Here is a 16,450-nt window from a genome sequence, read left to right as displayed (position 1 = left end):
CCTTTGGAATTCATCCTTTTAAGCATTGCTGTGATCCATTCTTGGTTGGCTGTTTGGATCTAAGCCAGTTTTCGATGTTTTTCCTCCTACGTTTTGTTTTTGCAGGGCATTGAAAAATACGTTATTGAGGATACCGAGGAGGCCAGACTAAGCCAAGACAAATATCCCCGACCTCTGAATATAATCGAAGGACCCCTGATGAATGGCATGAAAGTTGTTGGTGATCTTTTTGGAGCCGGAAAAATGTTTCTACCTCAGGTTGGGAGAAATTTGCTTGACTGAATCTTCTGTGTTTCTCTAGGAAGGAGTTTGCCTGTTGTTCCCAGGTTTCATTTTGGGCAAGAGCTCAGGGGAATTACATTACTTGTCCTCCCTTCTCCAAGGGTACTTAGGAGTCCTGTGTTGTGACGGGCTGTAGTGCCCTTAGCTTAGTCCCTCCACCGTCTCAAGTACAATCGGTGGGGCAGGAGGATAGGAGAGTAGTAGACAGTGAATTTGATCCATGGGCATCATATGCATGTATGCAAAGATCATACATACTGCCAAACTCCTCTGTACAGTTAATATACATTTAAAAATCATACTTTTTTCTGTACTGCTCAAAAGAATAAAATAAATAAAAGTCAGTGTAACTGTGAAGTTGATACAGAACTCAATTTGACAATCCAGAGTTCAGCTTTAAGGACAGACTTTAGAAAAGTATTGCTCTGGTAATAGTGGTTTGTCAGATGATATGTTTCAAGTGAGGTAGCACTCTTCATTTAAATTAGAGCACTTACTGGGCCCATCCGTTAGTCTTTGAGTCAAGCAAGAGCTTGGTTCAAGGGGTTTGGAGTGCTGGAGACTGAGATGCACAGCTTGGGCAAGGTGCAGGAGCATGGAACATGAAAGATGGGTGGAATTGAGAAACATGGCGAAGGGACTTGGAGCAGCACCAGCTCAGCAGGCAGATGACATGTTTGCATTCTGGTCTGGTATTCCTTCTGCTGTGTGGGTTCCCTAGCATCCCTGCTAGGAGCTCCAGCCCCTCCCTGCTCACTGTCAAAGCAATGCCCAAGGTCAGGGCGCGTATTCATTTCAGCTGCACTTTACATAGCGTTGTGCTATGGTTTGGTAATGAAGCCTCACTGCTGCTTTCACAGGTAATAAAGTCAGCTCGGGTGATGAAGAAGGCCGTTGGCCACCTTATCCCCTTCATGGAAAAAGAACGAGAAGAAAACAGAGCGCTCAATGGCACTGTGGAAGAAGAAGAGGCAAGTCATTCTGTTCAGGCCCATGGTCCTTGCAGGACCTGGCCCAGCAGATTCCTGGGGGGAAAGGTGGGGAGCGGCGGATCCCCAAGCCACCAAGCTGGGCTGTGTTCATTACTGAGGAGAGTGGAGCAGTGGCAGTGACCCAGCAGCTTACTCACTCACCTTGTGCCAGGCTGCAAATGCCCTGTTCTCTCTTCTGAGTGTGGCTTTAGGAAATTTGGTTGTAATTGTTCAAAGCCCATGCCCATGGGCCCAAACCAGTTCATTCCTTGATCAGTGGATCACTACTGTATGCCATCACTACTGTATGCCAAGTTCTGTGCCACACTCCTAGCTACCACTTTCATCCCTGCTTTAAGGATACTGCTGAGCATTTATTTTGGAATGTCTCCTCTGCCTTGCGGTGCCCTCTGCCCCGAGGCTTCGGGTTGCCTTCTGCTCTTACCATGGAGGATGAAAGATGTAACCTGCTTTCCTATGTGCACCAAGATGGCATGTGGCACAGGTGGAAGCAGTGTTCACAAAAACACCCTGTGCCTCGCTCACCTCTTCTTTTTTCCTTTCTGCCCATCAGGGGAGGGTCTATGCTGGCAGTGCGCAGAACAGCCACAATAGAGAAAGCAAACGGGAAGACGCTAGGCCCCCTCTGCAGGGACGTCCCAGAATCTGAGGAACCTCTGCAGCTAGCCACACCTCCTCCCTGTCTCCTCCTTTTTCTTAACTTTTATTTTTTTCCTCTGAGTTAGAGAGGGCCTTGTGCGGCCATGCCCCTAATCCTTTTCTGCTTTAGTCATTTTTCAGGTAGGGACTAATGCTACCTGGGACTGGCCTCACACTAAGATTGTCCTACCTATACTTTCTCATGGCTGGGATGATGGGCTGGCACCACTGTGCCTGGCACTCCTCGGTGCACTGTTAGCAGTAACATGGCTGGGCGGGGTTTTGGGTGAAGAAGCTATGGTCCTGATGGAAGCCCTTGCACTGCCCAGCAGGCCTCTTCCTTGCTCGAGCATGCGAGGCTGCACATGCACTGGCCTGGCTTGCATAGCCGGCCTGCCTGTGAGGAGGTCCTGTGTGCATTTATTCGTGTACTGTAACCTCTGCCTGGCTAATAGACCATCTTCCCTGACTGGTGCTTGCTTGCTTGTATTCCAGGACCCCTACCAAGGCACCATCGTGCTGGCCACTGTCAAGGGCGACGTCCATGACATTGGCAAGAACATTGTGGGCGTGGTCCTGGGCTGCAATAACTTCAGGTGCGTGCAGGGCTTGCTCTGGCCAGCTCCTCCTCCCCTTCCGTGAGCCCTGCCTCAACAGGGCAGGGCTTGGTTGGTTGGTTGGTGCTACAACTCAGGGCCATAGCTTTTTTGCTTATGGCCAGAGCTCTACCACTTAAGCCACTGTTCAGTTTCTAGCTTATTGGTAGTTAATTGGAGATAAGAGTCTCACAGACTTTCCTGTCTGGGGTGGTTTTGAACCTTTATTCTCAGACCTCAGCCTGCTGAATTGCTCAGATTACAGGTGTGAGCTATGGTGTCCAGCAGTGGGACAGTTCTTTACTGAGGTAGAAAGGAGGGCATGCAGGTGAGTATCAGGTGGCTTTTATTTTTACCCATTGTGTAGTTACACCACCTGCTGTGAATACAGCTTTTTAAACAAGTTAGTAACAATGTGTCTAGAAAAAGATATCTAGGAAGGTCAGGTGACAAGATGTGTTCTGGGAGTCTCTGTGGCTGGGGGTGTCCCCTTGCCTCTCAGTGAATGGTCATATTTTAGAGCAGAGATCTTAGGAAATTTGGTTAAATGAAGGTTATTTAACTGGGGCCTCTGCCACTAAGCCAGGCTTCCAGGCTTTTTTGTAGGGTTTTTTTTTGTGGGGGGGTCCGGTCGTGGGGCCTAAACTCTGGGCCTGGGCGCTGCGCTCTACCACTTGAGCCACAACGCCACTTCCAGCTTTTTTCTTTTTGCTTATGTGGTGCTGAGGAATGGAACCCAGGGCCTCAGGCATGCAAGGCAAGCACTCTATCACTGAGCCACCTTCCCAGCCCCATGCAGGGGTTATTTTTGAGGTAGGGTCTCTTCTTGCCTGGGCATGTGCTTGGACTGTTAGGCTTACTGTTGTAGCTGGGATGACAACCTCCAAGTAGCTGGGGATGGTTACTCTCTGAGTAGCTGGGATTACCGGCATGAGCCACCACCAGACAGGGACTTGCTATGTGGCTCAGGCTGGCTTGGAACTCAGTATGACTCCAAATTGGCCTCAGCCTCAAGATGCTTCCGCCTCTGCCTCCTCAGTATTGAGATCACAGTGGTGTGATGTCAAAACCAGTGATTTGCAGTTTCCCTACTAGAGGCACACAGAGCTGATTAAGAGGCTTTTCACTTGATACATTTTGAAGAGAAGCCTTTCAAGAATTTTTTAAAGGGGCTGGGAAGGTGGCTCAGTGGTAGAGCGCTTGCCTTGCATGCATGAGGCCCTGGGTTCCATTCCTCAGCACCACATAAGCAAAAAGAAAAAAAAAAAGCCGGAAGTGGCGTTGTGGGGAAAAAAAAGAATTTTTTAAAGTAGTATCTGCCATCAACTTTCATCACTCCTTAACCACAGTGGGAAACTGGCTGGAGCCCCAGGCTGGTCAAGCACTACCATCTAGAAGTAGGATGGGTAAATTGCAGGGGCAGCAATCAGGAGTTAAAGGTCCCAGAAAGGGAGAGAGATAGATGCACATTTTAATTTATTTTTTAAACGTGGAGATTACAGGTGTGTGCTACCATACCCTGTCAAATTTTCATTTTTTCCCCCTTTAGACTTGTGGCAGAATACAAGACTGTGTAAAAAGAGGGACCTAGAGATGTAGGGTAGATCTGAAAGTAAGAAAAGTAAATTAAGGGACTATGAAAGAAGGAGGCTATGCGGGAGAAGCAAGAGTGAGGTAAGGAGAGGTGGAGTCATGGCACAGGTGGTGGGGAGAGTGGTAGCTGGCACCATATCATGGGTAGATCTGCCCACGACCCCTAGCCAGGGCTTTCCAGCCAGTTTATGACTCTGGACCTCTTTGCTTCTGCCCAATTGCCCTTAGCATGGAGTGCCTTTACTCATCTGTTGGCATGGGTAGTGCCTGCCACAGTGTTCTCAGCTTGGGCTAAGCTCATCCCTAGGCTAAAATGCTACATTCTGTTCACTCATTCATCTGTGATACTCGTGTCATTCCTAGGACACTCTTTGTGGTTGCTGTTGTTTGTTTATGGCACTGGGATTTGAATTCAGGCCTCCCCACCTGAGCCACACCCCCAGTGTTTTTGCTTTGCTCTTGTCTACTGCCTGTCACAGTGCATAGAGGATGACACAGGTGAAAGATTCACTGTGGCTCACAGCCTCGGAAGCTTCAGTCCATGGCTGGTGCAGAAACCATTGAGTTGGGTGCAGGTTGAGCACATTTCAGTACAACTCTTGGGAAGAGGCTTGCACATGGCAAACGCCTAATAAATGGCCAGTGGTGATGGCCAGTGCTTAGTGAACATTCCAGTGAGTTCCAGGTGAAGTTAGAGCCGCGTTCAATGGCAGATTTTACCTTGTTCACATCAGCTTTGAATCTAATGGGCTCCGATTAATTTTCTCACATTTCTTTTCTGTGCCTCAGAGTTATTGATTTAGGCGTCATGACTCCCTGCGATAAGATCCTGAAAGCTGCCCTTGACCACAAAGCAGGTAAGCCATCCTTCAGCGTCCCCCAGTGTCCCCCTTGGTCTCCCTTGCACTTCCCTTGTGTCTGTTTGCACTAAATTCCAACCCATGGGCCACTCTTGCAGCCAGTTTTACTGGGCTTGGGAGAGGCGCATGAGTGGCTGTGTCGCTCTCCAGAGCTCTGGACATGGGACCAGGCTGGCTGTTTCTGGCAGATTCTTGTCCTGTGTGTGCCTGCTGGGTTTTCGTTCCATTGAACATTGCGATGTGGTCATGTCTGAGATATGAAATAGAGATGTCTTTGACTATACAGCTTGCTAACACCAGCAAATACGTTGTTGCAAGTTACAAATCTTGTTTGCTGCCCCCAACAAGAAAACTTTTAAATCTTTCAGTCAGAAAAGACGTCTTAGATCTAGAATTGGCCATTTATGCTAGGTCTTATGTTTTGCTTCATACTTTTCCTGTGACCCTCTTTCTCATTGTCCTTTTTTTCATTTCTTTTTGAAAATAATAACAGATATAATTGGCCTATCAGGGCTCATCACTCCTTCCTTGGATGAAATGATTTTTGTTGCCAAGGAAATGGAAAGATTAGCTATCAAGATTCCGCTGTTGATTGGAGGCGCCACCACTTCCAGGTGAGTCCTGCTTATGAACTTTGGGCAGTGTGCTTGTGTTTACAGATAGCATACAGGCCCCTCTGCTCTGGTTTTCTGCTTATGCTCAGCGTGTACTCATGAACGTGCTTGGCTTCACTTGGGCTAGAACATTTTGAAATGCACTATAGGAACACTGCTACTCTTTCCTTATTTTATTTTTTGATTCCCTCGAGTTAGTTATCTTTTTCCTAATCCTCACACCTTGAATTCAGTCCTGTGAATTATAATGAATTGTTACCTCGCTTGAAATCATACTGAGTGGAAATCTATGGTTTGAGGGCACACATACTTAAAAGTGCCCTGGTTCTCCTTGTGATGCCATCTGCGCTCACCAGGTTGGAAGTCAGGAAGTCAGGAAATCCCTTAGTTTTCAGGCAGGATATCTGGAGGTGTGTTCTCTTGCCTGGAGCTTGCTGTCTGAAGGAGAGGATGATAATTGAATGTGACCTGTGCTGTTTTCATACTAGAGGAAGCTTCTTCGGCATGCTTCCTCCTGTTCCCAGAGCCTTCTCCTGCAGTGCATGCCAGGCATCTGACAGGCCTTGGAGGCAGTGGAGCTGTCCTCTGCTCTAGCCCCAACCTGGCTCCCTGCAGCTGCTCCGCCTCTCAGTCGGGATGCTGTCTCGAAACAGCTGGCTCCTGCTAGGCTGGCTTTCTTACAGTAAGTCCAGTCCTGGCTGGCTGGAGGCTTTAGTCTTTTTTTTCAGTTACTTAGAAAACAGAATCAGATAAAGGTGGTTGATCCTGTTTCATTAGAGTTAAGTGTTTTAGGGCCACGCAGGAGAGGTCCTAACAAAAACACTCACATTATTGGCATTTGTAATACTTCCTGATTTTTTATTTTTTGTTGTTGTTGTTGGTTGTGGATCTCGAACTCATGGTCTGGGCACTGTCCCTGAGCTCTTTTGCTCAGGGCTCAGGCTCCACCACTTGAGCCACAGTGTCACTTCTGGTTTTCTTGTAGTTTATTGGAGATAAGGGTCTCATGGACTTTGCTGCCTGGGCTGGCTTTGAACTGCAATCCTCAGATCTTATCTTCCTGAGTAGCAAGGATTACAGCCACCAGTGACTGGCTCTGTTTACACTTTCATTGATTTGGTCATTAGAGATTGCTTGTTCTCCATGCAGACATTGTCAAGGTGGGCAGTAGGGATTTGCTGCTTGTTTGTTTTGTTTTGTGTTGAATTTCAGGTCTGGGATTCTTTACTGCAAGTATCAGGTGTGTTGATGCCCCCCACAATGCGGGAGCAGCAGCTGGGAATGTGTGCTGTGTCCCCGGCCCCCAGTTCATGTGGAGGAGGAAGCCCAGCAGACCTTGTGGGCAGCGGTGTGCACAACTGCCCAGAGCTCCTCCCTTCTTTGGGCCTCGGGTTGTGATGAGCTCACCCCTTGTGGGCCAAGAGCAGAGACAAGGTGTCCTCATCTGGGACGACCGATTCATGTCATTTCACCTTGTTGTCCCATGTTGGGATAGAAAAAGTCATTCTTGCTTCACAAGGGAAATTTGAAGTTTTCAATAAGTAAGAACATTGGAATCTTTGTCTGGAAAACTCTGTAGAAACACGATTGCTAATGGTTCTAACAAGAACTGTGTAGGAGCTGGTGGAGAAGCTCTTCCTCCTGCCTTTCTTTCCAGAACCCACACCGCAGTGAAAATAGCTCCACGGTACAGTGCGCCCGTGATCCACGTCCTGGATGCATCTAAGAGTGTGGTGGTGGTAAGTGTGGGCCTTCACTTCATCACCTTCCATTCCATTGTTCCAGATTGTTCTCACAGAACAAAGCATGCATTGAAAGGGAAGCTGTCACCAAAGATCCATTCTACTAAACAGAGAAATAGAGCAGCAGCCGTAGGGATTTTGGGTGCTGCTCCTGCTTCGACTCAGTAGAGGAAGCCTCACAAGCATGTCCTGTGCTTTCATAGATGCTTAAGGACTGGATAGCAGCTGGCAGGGGGGCGGGGGGAGGGGGGCTCACCCTTGACATGTTCCATCCAGACAGGGGTGTTTGCCCTTCCTGAGTGCAAGTGCACTTCCTTGGCCACTGCTGAGTTAAACAGTGCAGGGTTTCAGAAAGGACTCCTGTCCAGATGAAAGAATCCTTTTATCCTAACAGCCAGTTGACCCGGCCAGAAGACAGGAGACCAGCCAGCCTAGCAGATTCTGCTTGTTGTTAAGCATTTCTTCCTGCTCGTTGTTAAGCATTTCTTCCTGTTTTTCGCCCACAGTGAGGCTGATGTCCTCGCTTGTTAGCATTTCATTGTTTGCACTAAAAGCCTGGTGCCACAGCTGGGAGACAAGACTGTGTGGTCTCGTGGCTTCCATGTTCTCAGCTGTAGACTCTTGTCTATAAGGCTCAATTCATGTGTACTGCAGTGTAGTACAGGAAAAAGCCTGCAGCCCTTCCGCCCTTCACCCAACTCCTGCCTCTTACTGGAAAACCAGTGCAGCCCAACTTCCACATTTCCATGGGGAGGAAGTTGCGAGGGAGTCTGGTGATCTGAGACTCCAGTGACGCGGAGCAGGCTGAAATCGCACCTCACATGTGCAGATGAATGTGCATGGAATTTTCACAGTAGCCACTGTAATTGAAAATATGCAATGTAGGTTGATTTAGTTCTCAGAGTAACTTCAAGACATAGATGCTGTTGTCATTTTAGAAATAGGAAACAGGAAGGAAGAGGCTACCAGGGACATGTCCATCACTTAACAGACATGGTATTTGAATACAGGTGGCTTAACTCTGTGATGTATTATAAGCTTTTTTCTAGTAATATTTAACAATCAGTTATTTAAAAGAATAAAATTTGCCAGATGCTGGTGGCTCACCCCTGTAATTCTAACTACTTAGGAAGCTGAGATCTGAGGATTGTGATTCAAAACTATCCCATACAGACAAATCCTTGAAACTCTTGTGAATTAACCAGCAAAAAGCTGGAAGTGAAAGTGTGGCACAAGTTGTAAAGCACCAGCTGTGAGAGGGAAAAGCAGAGCAAGAGTATAGGCCCTGAGTTTAAGCCCCAATAAAGGGTAGAATTAAGTCAAGCTAGAATCATGTATGATTTGCCACACAGACTGATGTACACAGAAGCCACATGTCTGTGACTACATTTTATTTATTTTCTTATGGTGGGTCATGAACTTCAGCCTCACATTCTCACTTGACATTTGTATCAAGGCTGGGGCTCTACCACTTGGGCCGCCCCTGCACTTATGACTTAGTTTTAACATGGTATTTATATTGTATGCTTCTCAGGAGCTTGTCTCCTTGGTTGCGTGAGCAGAGGGCCTTGTTTTCAAGCTTGTTGCTGTGTCAGGTGACGTGGCTCTGAGCATCTCCATTGGATACAGTGCTGTTGGGTGTACTTAGTGTCGTAGGCAGCCGCCGGCCCTTCAGGCAGGGAGACTGGGCCCTGGGGTTCAAGTGTTCAGGACACGAACTCATTCGGGAGCTCAGGTAGCCCAGGCCTTGCTCAAAGCCAGGCAGTAGCCTGTCCAGCAGTAGCCTCCATGCTCTCTATGGTTTGGTACCCTGGGCAGGTAGCAGAAATGCCCCAGTTTTTGAAGTGGCTCAAATGCAGGTCAGATGACAAACCAGTTGGGTAATTGCTGGTGACACTTGGCTGGAGCCAGTGGTGTAATTCATTTTGGTTGGTTGTTGGCCTGCATCATTTGATCTAAGTGGAATGAATGGGGGAGGGGAGGCAAGGAGGGCTTACTCTAGCAATCTTCTATTGTATTAGAAAGATTCTAAAAAGACACAGCAAGTCAGCGTGGGGTCTGGGGACTCCCTGGCTTGCTTTTCTCCTGTAATAAAAGACAAGGCATACCAATATTTCTTCTAAATTACAAGAAGTTTTCAACTTATTTTTTTCCTCACTGTGCAGCTGTTGCCATGAAAAGCAAACTGAAATGAAGGAAAATAACAGGCATACTTTGGCCATGATAGCAGGAAACGTGGGATGGGCCTAATGCTTTGGTGGAAAGTTTGCACAGGTTCATCGTGGATTGCCCATGACAAAGCCCAGGCAGGAGCAGAGCAGGACAGGGCTCTGAGAACAGGAGGCTCCCTGGGACATGGAAGGTGCTAGCAAATTATAGAGCGATATTGTGGCTGCACCTTAGTAGCTGTGCAAGGGCATTGTGAATTCTCTGGCTGTTGGGGAAGTCCAGGTTTTTCCTCAGGGTGGTGATCAAGCAGACTGGGGGACTGGCCTCGTGTAAATGGGGGAGTGTGCGAGTGTGTCCTCATGTTCAGTGAGCTTGCTGGGTTCCCTCATGGGACACCGTAGAGGTGAGTTTAATGGAGAGTAGGGAATACTTCATTTGGGAGCCTATTTTTAGGCCTTTTCAGATTTGATTCCTTAATGGAGTGATTTTGTTTTATACTAGCTCATTGGTAATTGGCCTTAAGAGCAGAACTTTGGAATTGTGCATAGAATTACAAGCTGAGAGATATGTTAGAGATCATCCCATGTGACTTGCTATGGAATTTCCTGCCTTTTTGTGTCAGTCCTGCTGGAGGGGGTAGGGCCAGTGTAGTAGTTGTAGCCCATGGGATCATTAGCAGCCATTTCTTCTTTCTTCATAGCTTTTGCTTTGATGGTAGCTAGTTTTCTAAACCATGTCATTTAGCTCTTCCCAGTGTTAAAATTTAATGAGTAACGCCACATTTTCTTAAATTGTCAGTTTCCTTTCACATGGTAGTGAAAGCTCCCAGTTGACCGTGAGGATGGGTGTAGGTGGTGGAGACGCCTCTCTGTGCACACAGAGGCAGGCACCGCAGTGCCAGATGGGTCATGTGGTCCCAGCTCTCCAGGGCTTGTCCTGCAGCCTGGGCAGCAGACACATAAGCACACCGTGGTGCATGCAGTGGTGCAGAGATGGACAGGACATGGGGGAAGGGTTCCCCAGTCATCTCCATGTCAGGGATTTGCTGGATGGATTCATTAGAGCTCAGGGACATGGTATACTCATCATCAGCTTATTAGTGAACATACACAGCTTAAAATCAGCAAAGGTTGTGCATGCGTCGGCGGAGAGCCAGGCTCAGGTTCAAGTGTTCTCTGTGTAGACAAAAGGCTGTTTCTGATGTTGGATCAGTAAACAGGAGTGTGGTGGGCCAGGACGCTCTCCTCAGCCTTCTGGCTTGGGCTTTAAAAAAAACAGCAAAATGATCCTGGGCTTGAACTCTGGGCTTGAACTCTGCATGGGGTTTAACATCAAGCCCTGAGTATCTCTCCTTTGCTGACCCCCACAAGAGTTGTTGAAGTGAGAGCGAATGTGGGGGCAGGCTTCCTGAGGGAGGTGTCCCAAAGAGTCCTGTTACAGCCTAATTTTTTTGTGCCTGTTCTGGGTCTTGAACTCGGAGCCTAGGTACTGTTCCTGAGCTTTTGTGCTCAAGGCCAGCACTCTACCACTTACTTGAACTACATCTCCACTTCCGGCTTTTTGTGTGGTTAATTGGAGATAAGAATTTCACAAACTTTCCTTCCCTGGCTGGCTTTGAACCAGGATCCAAGATCCCAGGCTCCTGAGAAGTTAGTATTATAGGTATAAGCCACTGGTGCCTGGCTACAGCATTGATTTTTATCTTCTGCTCATGGTGATTGAACCTCATTTTGTTTCAGTGTTCTCAGCTGTTAGATGAAAACGTGAAGGACGAGTACTTTGAGGAAATCATGGAAGAATATGAAGATATTAGACAGGACCATTACGAATCTCTCAAAGTAAGTGCCAGAACCAAACTTGATTGTTTGGGACCTAAAGTGACCCATGTTTTGAGGTGCTCTTTTCAGAGAAAGCGTGTTTCCTGGATCAAATCATATGTACCTCTAGGTTCCAAATAATTTTTGGTTATATTAAAATGAATTTTAATACAGATATGGTTGCCTAGGCCTACAATCTCAGGATTTCAAAGACTGAGTCAGGAGGATGGTGAGTTTGAGGTCAGCCTAGGCTACATAGTGAAACCCTGTCTCAAAAAAAGAATATATTCACCTAGACACGCTGGGTTTCCAGCAGGTCTTAGGCACTATGTTAGACACCAGAGTTATGAGAATGAATAAAACAGGAACTGGGAACTAAATGATGTCCCACCGTGACATTCAGAGTCAAGACATTTAGTCTTGAGGGAATAATGGATGAAAGCTGAAGTGTGGGGCAGGATGGACCAGTGTGAGCCTTGATTCATAATGGCCTAACCCTGCTTGCTGTCCAAAAGAACCTTCCAGGCGTTCTTCAGTTAGCTTCAGGGACTCCATAATCGCCCTCTGGAAGTCACTGGGGTATTTCCTTCCAGTTATCTGCCTTGCGGGTTATTGTGGGATAATTTGAACATGAAGTGAGCATGAACAGCGTGAAGAGAAACTGGTCTTGTATGAGGTGCTTGTGAGCCCCAGGTGCTTTGCCCTTTCCTTAGGCTTGCCTGCTGTCGATCTTAGCTCTGCCCACTGGTGCTTGGGGAGGTGGGTGGTAGGCCAGTTAATGGGTGTATGTATTCTGCCCACTCTGTGAGGGCCACGCCCTAGGGCCAGTGCACACTTACCAGTTTTTACTGTCTCCTGGGTTGCTCCTAGTGTGAGGGCATGTTGAATGAAGAAGGATGGCTTTGTAGGATAAGGACTTTTATTTGAGAACATTGTAATCATTTTCAGAGTTCCCATAGCAGTTTTCTAGAGGTGGAAAAACTAAACGACTTTTCCCCTTTCAACAGGAGAGGAAATTCTTACCATTAAGTCAAGCCAGGAAAAATGGCTTCCACATTGATTGGCTGTCCGAACCTCACCCAGGTCTGTGGCTGTTGCTGGAGACAGGAACCAACTCTGTGCCAGGAGATGTTTGCAGTTACTTGGCTAAAATGAAAGTCTCTCTCAGTGTGTGTAATAGTGAGTCAGCCTGACAATTGCAAAGGAAGTAGATAGGTCCCTCCCTTTCTAGGAGGGCCTGTTGTGTGCTAGACCCTGCTGAGAGGGACGTACGGAGCCTGCCGAGCCCTCCTGATGGCTCTGCAAGGAACGAGGCCACCGTCGCCAGCTGAGTCGGGACGGGCATTAGGATTTCCCCTGGGAGTCATCCTCTCACCCTGGCGGCCCCCTGCCCTCCTAGTGCTCCCTCCTCACTGATGAGTCTCCGCAGATGCATAGTGCCTTTGCTCTGCACACCTGACATACCCACGTCAACTCTAGAGCCCATCTTTGTTCACACTCTGATTCTCTGTCTGGATGATGCCTTCTTTTCTTGAAATTCCTTGTATTTAGCTGCTACTGCTGCTTCTCCTCTTTCTCCTTCTTTCTCCTCCTCCTCTTGCTCCTCCTCCTCTGCCTCTGCCTCCTCTTCCTCCTCATCTTCTTTTTTTTTTTTAACTTTCCAGCTACCATTCTTACCTCAAATAGGTATTCCTGAGGGAATGAAATATGTACAAGCTGTTTTGACAGGCTCAGAGAGGCATGAGGTACAAATGGAAAACCGAGACAAGGTGAATAGGGCTTATATTAATTGAATCCATATTTCCAAGGTGATGTCGTAGATCAGCTCTCATTGCTCAGGATATCTATGTTCTAACTGATTGAGTTTGAAATGGAGGTGTGCTGGTCTTAATTTGGTTACTGTGAGTTCAGTGTGGGTGCATAGAAAGAATACAGATCGGGGCTGAGAAGCCTGGGTGTCTGACAGCATGGCTTCAGGCTGCGATGCACTGTGTGACCTTAGCTGTCTTCCTTCCACCTCTGAGAGCTGACAGGGTGAAGTAAGGTATTATATGCAAGTCTTTGAAGAACTCGAAGTCACTGTACAGCCAGGCTCTGATTTGCCCTTTACCTTGTACTGTGAAGTTAGGCATTAGGGAACATCTATTTGGCCCAAGCCAGACATCTGAAGTATGCTTTGCAGGAACGTTCTAGAAAGGCCTGGGCAATCCATGATGCCTGGCCAGTGGTGAGGACTCTGCGTGTCCTGCTAAGCTAGTGAGGCCTCTGCTGGGCTCTGTCCTGCCTGTGTGTGAGGCAAGGCAGGCGCAGCCTGGTGTGGGTGGCTAGGCAGCAAGCAGTGTTTTTCTCCTGCCTCCCGGCCAGGGGTCACCATCTCCAGGAGCCCATGTGTGTTTTCAGCGAGCATCCCACAGCGGCTGCTACCTTGTTACCAAGCAAACCCACATGGTCTGGGGCACGGAGTGGCAGGGAAGCCCCATGTGGGAAGCAGGCGTTGGAGGGGGCTCCTGCACCCCCGTCCTCTTACTTGCCTGACACTTGGGTGTTCCCTGGGTCTCTGGTTGTGGGACCTATGAGGGCTTTGGAGCCATAGCAGGATGGGTCCCTGGCTTGTGACCTATGCTGCTCTCTGGGCCCCAGAAAGCCCCACAGCTCCTCTGTCTCACCATTGTTTGTATGGCTATACACTGTAGACTCAGGAGGTGTAGAAAATGTGTATCGAGCATTCCTGTATCCCACTGGCTGATTGAGTAGCCACCCGACAGAACTGAGCGCATGTGCTTGCCTGTGGGCCCCAAGTCCCTGCCTGCAGAGATCACCCGAGCGAGCCTCACTGTGGCTTCACATCCAGCCGTGTCCCCTGCCCTGCCTGTGCACGTGCTTGTCCAGCCAGGGGCTGCATGGTTCTCGACTTCACGTGCAGGGCGGTCTCTGCAGTAGCCTTTTCTTCTCTCTCTCTCTCTCTCTCTCTCTCTCTTTATTTCATAGGTAATGAGTACATTGCTTTTTTGGACAGGGTCGCCCCCACCTACAGTGGTCTTTATTTAAATGTCTTCATTTGCAGGGGTGAGGTTGAGGCAGGCTGTTCTCTTCTGAAATAGGAGTGGGAATAGAGGCGAGGAGGCTGTTTCCAGGGAATCAGGCAGCTGCAAGGGAGAAATTTTGTTCCACATTAAGTGTGGAATTACTGCTTCTCACAGTAGAGTTCCGCTCCTTGTAAGACAGCTGTGCTGACAGGGGCGGGATGCTTGGGGCATTGGGGGGGGGGTGTCAGTGCTGACAGGAAGGAGGGACATGTGGGGTGTGGAGGGTGCCTCTTCCCCTGGCTGGGGCGGGGTTCATTGTGGCTCCAAGTCAGTGCTGACAGGGGGAGGGACGCCTCCTGGCACGCCCCCCCCCCGCCCACCGCTGGGATTCAGTGTGGCTCCAAGTCAGTGCTGACAGGGGGAGGGACACCTCTTCCCCCCACCCCCCGCCCACCGCTGGGCTGGGGCTCAGTGGGTCTCCAGCTCCGGGCTGAGAACTGCTATGCTCTTCCCCCCAGTGAAGCCCACCTTCCTTGGCACCCGGGTTTTCGCGGACTATGACCTGCAGAAGCTGGTGGACTACATTGACTGGAAGCCTTTCTTTGACGTATGGCAGCTCCGGGGCAAGTACCCCAACCGAGGCTTCCCCAAGATATTTCATGACAAGACCGTGGGTGAGTCCGTGGGCCTGCTGGGATGACGGAAAGCCGCATTTGGGTGTACCGGGTGTTCAGGTCATGTGGACATGGCTGGCTCTCCTGGTCACTGCCCAACTGCCAGATGGCTTTACATGGCTTCGTCAGTCCTCACCATACTGACTCACTGTGCTGTTTTGTTCATTGGTTCTTTGAATGTGTGTCTATTGGTGTTGGTTACATGCTGGGCTCTGAGGTGGACACTGGGGACAAACAGGAGACAGTGGCATTCTTGCTATCGTGGGTGTGCCCAGCAGCCCTGGGCACTTCGCTGATGATGGCTGCAGGCTTAGCTGGGAGCAGAGCGGGCTTCCTGGAGGAAGGTGGTGTTGAGCTGCCTTGTGGAGACAGTGTGAGTTACTGAGGCTGGGCCTGGGGACGAGAAGCGGTGCTGAAGAAAAGGGCTATCTGTTATACTCAGAGCATTCACGTTTTGGGGTGATAGAAACATGAGCGAGCCAGCTCTCACCTCCCGTCCTCACATCCAGCTCATCCCTGACCCCATCCCAGAGACGGGATCACAGTGAAGCCATTCAGACGGTCAGAATGTGACTGGAATACCACAGGGTGGCGGGTGGACCCCTAGAAGTCTGGGGGTGAGCTGGGAAGAGCCAGGCCTGAGTGTTAGCAGCTCCCAGGTGGCCAGGGGAGGGACAGGGATGTCTCCACCCGTGAGCAGTCAGGCTCCCAGTGGGTCAGATGAGGAAACCAAGGAGGCGACCAGAGCCTGGAGCACATGGGCAGCTGCAGAGCTGAAGCTCCATAGGACAGCGAGGGTCTGCCCTTCCCCACCCACCGTGGGCCATCCCACAGGCCGCTGTGCTCCGGTGCTGCATGGGGATATGTGGGTGTGTGGGTGTGCGGGACTGCTGGTGGCTGGGAGCTCTCTGCTCTTCTCTGGCCTCTGATTGCTTTGACTTGAACTGCAAAGCTGGCTGTTGGGGTTCGCAGAAGCTGGTAGCCCCTGGCCCTTCTCCCTGACGCTGTACCTGGGACAAAGCCTGAGACAAAGGCTGCAGAGAGGCAGGCGTTTTATAAAGCAGCTTTCTTTGCACTCTTCTCCTCGTCTTTAAGAGATTTCATTTTCCCAACAGGTGAAGAGGCCAGAAAGGTGTACGATGATGCCCAGGCCATGTTGGACGTCTTGATTAGTGAGAGGAAACTCCAGGCCAGGGGTGTGGTTGGCTTCTGGCCAGCGCAGAGTGTCCAGGACGACATCCACCTGTATGCAGCAGGGGCAGAGCCCAGAGCCTCAGAGCCCATAGCCACTTTCTACGGGCTGAGGCAGCAGGTGCGCACATGGGCACAGAACACTGCTTCGGCCTTAGGTTGCCAGCACGGAGCTTAACAAAATGTCAGTGAGAATTAAAGAAATAGTGGAGTCTCTTCAACCTCATCCCGGCTGGCCAGCCACAGGCCCAGGCC

The 16,450-nt window shown here is 49.3% G+C and overlaps 1 protein-coding gene across 2 annotated transcripts in view; it reads left to right on the top strand.

The window, feature by feature from the left end:
- Mtr (5-methyltetrahydrofolate-homocysteine methyltransferase) overlaps positions 1–16,450 on the top strand; it is a 63,207-nt gene that overhangs the window by 41,969 nt on the left and 4,788 nt on the right. For both annotated transcript variants that reach the window (XM_013009380.1, XM_013009381.1), the window contains 10 exons: positions 106–258; positions 1,143–1,253; positions 2,409–2,509; positions 4,892–4,959; positions 5,456–5,576; positions 7,234–7,315; positions 11,227–11,325; positions 12,312–12,387; positions 14,849–15,004; positions 16,120–16,316. In XM_013009380.1, coding sequence (XP_012864834.1) covers positions 106–258; positions 1,143–1,253; positions 2,409–2,509; positions 4,892–4,959; positions 5,456–5,576; positions 7,234–7,315; positions 11,227–11,325; positions 12,312–12,387; positions 14,849–15,004; positions 16,120–16,316 — 1,164 coding nt within the window. The remainder of the gene's footprint in view (positions 1–105; positions 259–1,142; positions 1,254–2,408; positions 2,510–4,891; positions 4,960–5,455; positions 5,577–7,233; positions 7,316–11,226; positions 11,326–12,311; positions 12,388–14,848; positions 15,005–16,119; positions 16,317–16,450) is intronic.

Source organism: Dipodomys ordii, unplaced genomic scaffold (genome assembly GCF_000151885.1).
Source record: "Dipodomys ordii isolate 6190 unplaced genomic scaffold, Dord_2.0 Scaffold9, whole genome shotgun sequence".
Classification (NCBI taxonomy): domain Eukaryota; kingdom Metazoa; phylum Chordata; class Mammalia; order Rodentia; family Heteromyidae; genus Dipodomys; species Dipodomys ordii.
Note: the sequence above shows the minus strand (reverse complement) of the source record. Positions and strands in the feature narration are given on the sequence as shown.